Consider the following 10,265-nt stretch of genomic DNA (forward strand, 5'->3'; position numbering starts at 1 on the left):
CCACTTCATTTTATAATAAAATAATAAAGTACATTAATATGCTACAAATCAGACATAGATGGCAGAATGAACTTCCCTGAATTTATTTCTGTCTGACTAGACCCTATAACCCTTTCTTTCTTCTTCCTCATGCTTTTAAACAAAATAACAATAAAACCTCCCTACCTTACTAAATCCATCACCCTGATGAGAGCTCTGCATTGATAGTGTGTGGCTTGTGATTGCGGTTTGTGTGTTAATTGTTTGTGCGGCTTAACCTGCAACTAACTGTGTGAAGTTTGGAATTTTGTAATCATATAATTTAATATTAATACATTTTGCCTTAAATTAAACCATTGAGTTGTTAGGGAGGAGAATTTCACATAGCACTTAACAAATACAATTTTTTAAATGTGTATCCGAGGTATCCTTATTTTAGGTAATTAAATATCCATTTTAAACCATTTTAAAGTATATAATGAGATATTTTGTTTCTGAACTTTAGCTTCTTTAAATCTTCTATAAATTTTGGTTTGGAAGAATCAAATGTGTATCTATTAAATGTATCCGATAAATACTACAGTGATTTATCTACGAATGACAAAACACTTAATTATTTTTAGCTTCTCGGATATTTTGAGAAACTAAAAAGCATTAAATGGGCTAAGCATTACATGTTGGTTGGTGACGTGTTTGTTCTCGTGTGTAACCCGTCAGATGCACCCTGATTCTGGACAACGGAATGCCGTAAGAATCTGTGCTCCCCCAACGTCACCCCCTTACATATTTCTGTTCTCGCCTCTTCCCGTCCTCATGATTTGGGCAGACTAGCGGAAAATTCCACTCAGTTTTTCCTTAAAGTTAGACTTTTACTCCTGGTTCTTTACATTGAGAATACCCCATAGACCTACTTTGGAAGTACCATCACTCCTTCCTAGGGTTCATCTTTACCCGTTAATTTGACTGACCCAAAAGGGAAGAACTTTCTCATGCATCAGTTAAATGTCAGGGTAAGTGAATTGAATCTCAGATAACCTAGTTGTTTAATTACATTGCTTTCTGGTGGAATTTTCCTTCTATGCCTTCATCCTCGTCATCATCATCACCATCGCCCCTTAATTTGCCGGTCATTAATTAGCTATGGCCTAGAATAACGTTTTATACTGCTTACACTACGAGCTTCAACTTAGAAGTCACCAAAGCCACTCTTACACTTGTCATTTCAAGTGGAACGCATAAATCCGGACAGAATTGTCAGTTGGCACCAAACAACGCATCAATTGGATGTTAATTATTTTGAGAGCTGCTTACCTAGCTAACCTATTAACTAATATCACTAACTAGTGATATTGCACACGAGCGGTCTGAACTGAAATGATCAGAGTAAGAGGCTGTGGATAAGACTTACTAATTAACCAAACACATGAGGAATGGCTGCTGGCTGGGTCTTTGACAAGTGCTCCTCCCAACCTACCAGTAGGGCAACGACGAATATACGGTTCAACTTGGTTATTTTATAAAACTTGGTGCATAGAAAACATTTAGCTGAGCTCTATAAGAATACTTATCCTGTCTATGCGTACCAGTTATCATGTTGTATTTTATTGTTATTTAACAGTTACATTAGTGCTGCCCCTGCTGACGTAATAATGTAGCACAAAGTGACCCACTATGTGGTGCCGGTGTGGTCCTAGGATGCTGTTTTTATGTTCCCATGTTGGTTTTACTGCTAGACGTTGCTATCCTCGTAACTCCTCCAGTAGTTCCTTCCTTATCTTCATTCATTAGTGCAGTACATGAGAGCAATCATATCAGTGCTGCTTATGGTTAGGGTTATTATGTTATTAAGTCGGGTTATGTGCTTCTCATGCATATGGTGAAGGCTGCAGTAAGATATCAATTTAGTATAATAATAATAATAATAAATGAAATTTATATAGCGCTTAATATGTTACTCTAAGACGCTTGTATATAGTATATATGTATATAGTATATAGTATATAGTAATACAGTGTTAAATGTCTGTCTGGCAGTCCATCTATAATACCCATACCCCACCCCAAGTAGTGTTTAACACTTCTAATGCATTTAGAGAAGGCTACAGTAAGATATATATTTAGCATATAAATGTTATAGTTTTAAATATCTGGCCATCCCATCACGTTTAGAGACTAAGGAGCTGACGTGTAAAAACAATCCTGTTTATGATTTGAAAATGCAACCCAAGGATCTTTTCTGGAGTAGAACGGACTCTGAGGTAGAGTGTCCCAAAGTCTTTTATCTTAAGTGTTTGTAGATAAGTACAATTAAATCATCTTGCAATTTGGCTTGGGGTCAGAGAACTTGTCTCGATGTATACCCTGGAAATGCGTAGGTAGTCACTTGATTAGCTGAGAGGTGTCACAATGCCATTTTTGTTTTCTTCTATCCAACGTTAGAGCTTGAAATGTCTCCAGACATTCAGGATCTTGCCAGTGGAGGTGTAGTAATGAGGGATGGTTTAAAAAATAACTGTCAAAGTGGAAACACAATACAGAGCTTATTCCTGCACAACTTTGGTCTTGTTAGGACTCGATGTTAATCATTCCATGAAGTTGACGATATTGAGTTTTCTCTGCGAACTGTGTGTGTGCGTGTGTCTGTGCTGATGTTTGTGTTTTGTAGGACTCGAGTCAGATCGGTCTTCTGAAGGAACTGTTGGACCTCCAGAAGGAAATGGTGGTGATGCTGCTCTCTCTACTTGAAGGTGAAATTCTGGCCCTAGCTCTCTTGAGTTGATCCTGTTATACACATACTCTGTGGTATTCACAGACCAGTGACCCCATCCTCCCTAACCCTCACCTCTTCTTCTCCTTCTCTCCTTCGCTCCACATTCTCTCCTCTCTTCCACCTTCTCTCCTCTCCTCCCCTCTCAACTCTCTTCCTCTCCTCTCATCTCCTCCCCTCTCGTCTACTACCCATTCTCTTCCCTTCTCTCCACTCCCCCCTTCTCCCTCCTTCCCTCCTCCTGTCCCGTCTCCACTCCTCCCCTCTCCTCCTCCTCTCCTCAGGCAACATTGTGAACGGTACCATCGCCAGGCAGATGGTGGATATGCTGGTGGAGTCCTCCAGCAACGTGGAGATGATCCTCAAGTTCTTCGACATGTTCCTCAAGCTGAAAGACATTGTGGCGTCGGACGCATTCCGCGACTACGTCACCGACCCTCGCGGCCTCATCTCCAAGAAGGACTTCTCCAAGGCCATGGACAGCCAGAAGCAGTACTCTCCATCGGAGATCCAGTTCCTGCTCTCCTGCTCCGAGGCCGACGAGAACGAGATGATCAACTTCGAGGAGTTTGCGGACCGCTTCCAGGAGCCGGCCAAGGACATCGGCTTCAACATCGCCGTGCTGCTCACCAACCTGTCGGAGCACGTCCCGCACGACACGCGGCTGCAGAACTTCCTGGGACAGGCCGAGAGCGTCCTCAACTACTTCCGGCCCTTCCTGGGTCGCATCGAGATCATGGGCGCCAGCCGCAAGATCGAGCGCATCTACTTTGAGATCAGCGAGGCGAACCGCAACCAGTGGGAGATGCCGCAGGTCAGGGAGTCCAAGAGGCAGTTCATCTTCGACGTGGTGAACGAGGGCCAGGAATCCGAGAAGATGGAGATGTTCGTCAACTTCTGCGAGGACACCATCTTTGAGATGAACATCGCCGCCTCCATCTCGGAGCCGGAGCCGGAGGCGGAAGAGGACGACGACGAGGAGGAACCAGGGGAAGGAGGAGGAGGAGGAGGGAACGAAGTGGAGTCGGGAGACGGGGACGAGGCCAACGGGGAGGAAAAACCCCCGGAGTCCAGCTCGGCCTTCGCCGACTTCCTGAAGAGCGTGGTGCTCTTCCTCAACATGTTCACCTTCCGCAACCTGCGCCGCAAGTACCGCAAGCTGAGGAAGATGACGGTGAAGGAGATAGTGGTGGCGCTGGTCACCTTCATCTACACGGTGCTCATGGGCGTCCTGCTGTTCGTCTACAGCGTGTGCAAGGGCTTCTTCACCCTCATCTGGAAGGTGCTGTTCGGCGGCGGGCTGGTGGAGGGCGCCAAGAAGATGACGGTGACCGAGATCCTGGCCAGCATGCCGGACCCGACGCAGGACGAGGTCCACGGCGACCTGCCGCCCGAGCCCGGAGCCCGGGTGGTCCAAGACGCCGACGGCGCCGGGGACCAGGAGGCGGCGGAGGGGGAGGAGCAGGAGGAGGACCGGGAGGAGCGCGGGGAGGGCTCCCAGGCCGGCCCCGAGAAGCCCGGCGGGCTGGGAGACTTCGGCGAGACGACCCTCGAGGAACCCCCGACGCCGGAGGGGACCCCGCTGCTGAAGAGGAAGCTGGTAAACAGGGGGCGCCTGGCAGGCTGTCGGGGGGGGGGGGGCGGAGCCGATGGGGGTCATGATGAATTTCGGTCTGTCCTCGATAACCTCTCTTCACACAGCAGGCGGCCGCGAGGAGCGGAGAGGGAGCCGACGGAGGAGAGCCTCAACCAGAGGCTGAAGTCGCTCCAGAGACCGAGAAAGCAGAGTAGGTTTGCTTGTATCGAACATGCCGAGAGAGTTCGGTTTGATAAATCGCTCAATCTTCCGTTACCTCAATCTCATTCCCTCTCTTTTAATCGTTAGTATTTAGTCGCTTTAGCAGGTGCTTTCATGCAAGGTGAGATGTAGATGCTTGTCGAGGAGCCAGGTAGGGGTTGGGGTCTCATTGCTCGGGGATACCTGCATGTGTGGCTCCTTTTCTTCCTTCCCTTGCTTCTTCGTCTAGCTTATTTGAACAGTGTGTATATTCCAAACAAACACAGAGTTAACGCACATCCACCGTCCTTGCAGCGCGGAGAACGGGGAAAAGGAGAAGGCGGTGCCGGAGGTGGAGGTGAAGGCGGAGGAGCCGGAGCCGGAGCCCGAGGAGGAGGTGGTGAAGACCAAACCCAAGAAGGAGAAGAAGTCGGCCGGAGAAGGCTTCGAGCTGTGGAACGAGTTGGACGTGCAGAGGAACAAATTCATGGTGAGATCGGTGGAGCACTGTCAACGTCGGAGCTTATTGAACATTTTTAATGTCTAAAGGTATAAAAATATCCAGATAAAAAAAAATAAATGAAAATGTTGGTGGTGTCTGTATTGAGTGATTTGTTAAAACAAAAGTAAAACAAAAAAAAGACTTTTTCCCCCCACCAGACATTGTGAAACTCTATAGACTCCAGCTGGGTACCAGAACAGAATACGTTTTATTGTTACCTTGTTATAAGCAGAGGATGTTTGATTTTCAATAAACACTTTTTGGCCCCTCTTTTTGTTCCCTCTTTCCTTCCAGAACTATCTGTCTCGTAACTTCTACAATCTGCGCTTCCTCGCCCTCTTCGTTGCCTTCGCTCTCAACTTCATCCTGCTCTTCTACAAGGTCAGGGGTCAGGGGGTTTTACCACTTATCACCCTAACTGCTAAACCCTCCAGCTCACTATTATTATAACTCATTCTGTTCAAGAGTTGATCAACAGGAAGTATGAGTTCAAAATGGACTCAAATCAAGCAGTTTGGCACAAAGCCCTCTGCAGCCTCTTCCTGTGTTTTCCTGAACATCCGGCTGCCGCCTCCCCCCCCCCCCCCCCCCCCTCACAGGTCTCTGACGGCTCCCGGGGCGGTGATGACGACGAAGACGGCTCCGGTATGTTCGAGGGCTCCGCTATGTTCGAGGGCTCCGCTATGTTCGAGGGCTCGGCTCTGTTCGAGGGCTCGGCGGCTTTCGACGGCTCGGGGGCCGAGGAGGACGGCTCGGGGATGGACGCGGAGGGAGAGGAGGAGGAGGAGGAGGAAGGCCCGGTGTTCTTCTTCCTGGAGGAGAGCACGGGCTACATGCAGCCCACCATGTCCTTCCTGGCCGTCTTCCACACCGTCATCGCCGTCCTCTGCATCATCGGGTACAACTGTCTCAAGGTGCCGTACACAGAAGACGAATCCCCGTGTCTGTCGGTCTGTCCGTCCGTCTGTCTCGTGATCCCGGTTCTGACCCAGTGTCTCCGCCTCAGGTTCCCCTGGTGATCTTTAAGAGGGAGAAGGAGCTCGCCAGGAAGTTGGAGTTCGACGGCCTCTACGTTACCGAGCAACCGGAAGATGACGACATCAAGGGCCAATGGGACCGACTGGTTCTCAACACCCCGTAGGGACACCTGAGACCCCTGATACACGCAGACACACACACACATACACACACCTGATACACACACACACCTGATATTCACACACCTACACACACACCTGATATTTACATAAACATACACCCAAACACACACATGCAGCTTCATTACCATAGACACACTGTACATTTATACAAATATAGATGGATGAATGGGTGAACTCGATGAATGGAGGTAGTGTGTAATAATAATAATTATATAGTGGCCAAAGATTTTAAATGACAACAACGTAAGGCATTTACTTGACAACCTGTGTGTGTCCTGTCTTCCCTTTCCTCTACCATCAGCTCATTCCCAAACAACTACTGGGACAAATTTGTGAAGAGAAAGGTACGGTCCCACCTGTTTGTGACAGCGTTACCCCATTAGCCTAGCAGACGTCTGGGAGCATGTGATTGGTTGACGGCCCATTCATGTGGTGTGTGTGTGTGTGTGCAGGTTCTGGACAAGTACGGAGACATCTACGGCAGGGAGAGGATCGCTGAGCTGCTCGGTATGGACCTGGCATCGCTAGACGTCAGCGCCATGACTCACGAGAAGAAACCAGAACCAGACAGCTCCATGTTCAGCTGGTATTCAACCCTACTATACACTGTTGTCCTTGTGTTGTATGTCATCTCCTAGCTTCATTTGCTGATGCCCTTCTTGGCCACATCTCTCTTGAAAAAAAACTAGAGATAATTGTTCATTGAGCAGTCTTAGGCCCCGTGCACACGAAGCCGATTTCATGGCGAAACCGCAAAGGTCTTGTACGGTTCGGCCTTCCGTCCACACGAAGCCGGCGAATCCGCTGACCGAAACCGCAAACTTCTGAAACCACCCTCGGAGGTGGTTTCAAATCTACCCGGTTTCGTTTTGGATTCATGTGGATGCCTGAAACCGACTGAAACCGTAAACCATGACGTCATCGCCCCACCCCTCGACCCTCTAGCCAATGACTGTTAAGCCCGCGGAGTCTCAGAACTCACAACAGCAAGGATTTCTGTAGCAGAAGCAGCGCCCCTTATGGGCCTGGAATGTGTACTACAGCGCTTCTACAGATCTACCCGGTTTCGCTTGAGTCCGTCTTTACGGAGATACTGCGAAACCGGATAGATCGAAACCGTAACGGTTTCGCCTGTTTCGGCTTCGTGTGGACGGGGCCTCAGTGTAGTTGTTAAACCCATTTTTTATGAAAGTATTAACTACTTCATAATCTCATCCTCCATAGGATCACAGCCATCGACATCAAATACCAGATCTGGAAGTTTGGAGTGGTGTTCACCGACAACGTAAGTACGGGAAGGTGTGGTCACCGTGACAACAGCCCGGACCCGCTGCCGATTGGTTCATCGGTGGTCACCGGCTCTGTTTGTCCCTTCAGACCTTCTTGTACCTGTGCTGGTACATGCTGACGTCCCTGCTCGGCCACCACAACAACTTCTTCTTCGCTGCTCACCTGCTGGATATCGCCATGGGCGTCAAGACGCTGCGCACCATCCTGTCGTCGGTCACCCACAACGGGAAACAGGTGCGTAAACGCCCCCCCCACGCGCCCACATCGTACCAGGCTGTCCTTGGGCTGCACAATACATCGAATTTTTATCGCGATGACGATATTGGCGTCCCGCGATGACACGTAGTGTTCTCGCGATCTTTTTTTTAAAATAATGCATCCGCAAAAAAATGAAAACCAAAAAAGAAACAAGCCCCGACCATGCAGTATACGTCTGCGTGAGTCCATCCTGCACGCAGCGGCGCGAAGCCTGAAAAAAGGGGGGAGAGGGGCGTGGCCTGGCGGCAATTTGCCGCTGAGCACAGTGTGGGGCTCCTACCACTAGGGGGTGGTAGAAATTCGAAAGATTTTTTTTTTTCAATGAATAATCGTGGTAAATAATCTTGATAGCAATATTGATCAAAATAATCATGATGATCATTTTGGCAATAATCATGTAGCCCTAGTCCCCATCCCTCAGAGGGGAACTGGGGTGCCCATGCACACAGGGGGGCAGTGGCCCCAGAGATAGAGCAGATCTTCCGGCAACCAGGTGGTTGCTAGTTCGATCCCCGGCTCCTCCTAGCAAGACCCCTGACCCTCGCTGCTCCTGACCGGCTGGCGGTGGCCTTGCATGGTTGACACCCCCTTTAATGTCTGCATGGGTGTGTGAATGGGTGAATGTGACGCGCTGATTGTAAAGCGCTTTGAGGTGCAACAGGGTAGAAAAGTGTTTCATGCATGCACGCCATTTACACGACCTTGCAAAGACATGAATGAAGAAATGTTTGTGGTTTAATAGTATATGACGTTAAGTATGTGTGTTCGTAGCTGATGATGTAATGTGCGTGCGTTAATAGCTGATGATGTAATGTGCGTGTGTGTGTTGACAGCTGATGATGTAATGTGTGTGTGTGTGTGTGTTAATAGCTAATGATGTAATGTGTGTGTGTTAATAGCTGATGATGACGGTGGGCTTGCTGGCCGTAGTGGTCTACCTCTACACCGTGATCGCCTTCAACTTCTTCAGGAAGTTCTACAACATGAGCGAGGACGAGGACGAGCCCGACATGAAGTGTGACGACATGATGACTGTGAGTATCAGCTATGGATATCCCTTCTAGATATTGATCAGCCATGCCGCTGATCAGGGCTGATAGGAGGATAGGGTTACATCCTCCTATCGGATGGGGTTCCTTCTACTGAATGGAGGACAGATAGATAATGTATGCGTGGGTGGATGAGTAAATAGACCGATTTTGATCCTTATATTAATCGAACTAAGGCATGATTTAATCATTAATCATATCAACATTTTCTTTATCAAGCTCTCTTAAAATGTAATCCAATAATGACCATGAAGATGAGCGTTAAGGATTGACGATGAGCCCTCCCCACAGTGCTACCTGTTCCACATGTACGTGGGCGTGCGTGCTGGTGGCGGCATCGGTGACGAGATAGAGGACCCGGCGGGTGACGAGTACGAGCTGTACCGCGTGGTGTTTGACATCACCTTCTTCTTCTTCGTCATCGTCATCCTGCTGGCCATCATCCAGGGTACGCCCGTGGCCCCGGTCTCCCTCTGTTACCCCTGGTAACCGCCTGTATCCTCTGTTGCCCCTGGTAACCACCGGTACTCCGTTACCCTGGTTACCCTCGGATATCCCCTGTCATCCCCTATGACCCCGGTGACCCACTGTAATCCCGGGTTTCCCTTTTTTAACCTGTTACCACGGTTACCCTCTGTTGATATCGGTAACATTACGGTTCCCTGGTTACCCTCTGTTTTCCCTGGTTACCGTATCTACGGTTGCCTGTTTGTATCCAAGAGAAAAACTGATGAAAAATGTCCTCGATATAGATTATATTACAATGGATGTGTGTGACTGTAAGTGAAATCTGTGTGCGTCTACTCAGGTCTGATTATCGACGCCTTTGGAGAGTTGAGAGATCAGCAGGAGCAAGTCAGAGAGGACATGGAGGTAAGACATACCTGTCTGTCTGACAACCGGTCTCTCTGTCTACCTGGCTGGCTGTCTGACTACATGTCTGCTGGTTGTTGTTCTTTAACTCATGTTGTCTCTTTGACTCTCTCTCTCCCCCCCTCTCTATCCTCATCTATCGCTCTCTCTCTCTCTCTCTCTCTCTCTCTCTCTCGCTCTCGCTCTCGCTCTCTCTCTCTCTCCCTCCCTTACTCTTTCTCTCTCTGCAGACTAAGTGCTTCATCTGTGGTATTGGCAGTGACTACTTTGACACGACTCCTCACGGATTTGAGACTCACACCCTTGAGGAACACAACCTGGCCAACTACATGTGAGTTACACTCTTACTGCTACTCTGTGTGTTGGTGTGTGTGTGTGTGTGTGTGTGCCTGTGTGTCTGTGTCTGCGTGCGTGCGTGCATCAGAAATGGTGTGTGTGTGTCTGTGTGCGTGCGTGCGTGTGGGTGTGAGTGGTAGCTGTAATGATGTGTCCGTTTCTCTCAGGTTCTTCCTGATGTATCTCATCAATAAAGATGAAACGGAGCACACTGGACAGGTGAGAAACAAACCTGACCCATACACTGTAGTTAACTAAATGAAACCAAACTTACC

General features: G+C 48.5%; 1 protein-coding gene across 8 annotated transcripts in view; it reads left to right on the forward strand.

The window, feature by feature from the left end:
- Positions 1-10,265, forward strand: part of ryr1b (ryanodine receptor 1b (skeletal)) — a 102,210-nt gene that overhangs the window by 89,641 nt on the left and 2,304 nt on the right. For 7 of the 8 annotated variants that reach the window (XM_060076432.1, XM_060076437.1, XM_060076439.1 and 4 more), the window contains 16 exons: positions 2,644-2,725; positions 3,030-4,345; positions 4,447-4,532; positions 4,838-5,012; positions 5,319-5,405; positions 5,624-5,938; positions 6,031-6,161; positions 6,486-6,528; positions 6,637-6,770; positions 7,409-7,469; positions 7,562-7,708; positions 8,632-8,766; positions 9,073-9,229; positions 9,590-9,654; positions 9,885-9,985; positions 10,158-10,209. In XM_060076432.1, the coding sequence (XP_059932415.1) occupies positions 2,644-2,725; positions 3,030-4,345; positions 4,447-4,532; positions 4,838-5,012; positions 5,319-5,405; positions 5,624-5,938; positions 6,031-6,161; positions 6,486-6,528; positions 6,637-6,770; positions 7,409-7,469; positions 7,562-7,708; positions 8,632-8,766; positions 9,073-9,229; positions 9,590-9,654; positions 9,885-9,985; positions 10,158-10,209 (3,087 nt within the window). The remainder of the gene's footprint in view (positions 1-2,643; positions 2,726-3,029; positions 4,346-4,446; positions 4,533-4,837; positions 5,013-5,318; positions 5,406-5,623; positions 5,939-6,030; positions 6,162-6,485; positions 6,529-6,636; positions 6,771-7,408; positions 7,470-7,561; positions 7,709-8,631; positions 8,767-9,072; positions 9,230-9,589; positions 9,655-9,884; positions 9,986-10,157; positions 10,210-10,265) is intronic. The other variant, XM_060076435.1, reaches the window with a different exon arrangement.

Source organism: Gadus macrocephalus, chromosome 16 (assembly GCF_031168955.1).
Source record: "Gadus macrocephalus chromosome 16, ASM3116895v1".
NCBI classification, from domain to species: Eukaryota; Metazoa; Chordata; class Actinopteri; order Gadiformes; family Gadidae; genus Gadus; species Gadus macrocephalus.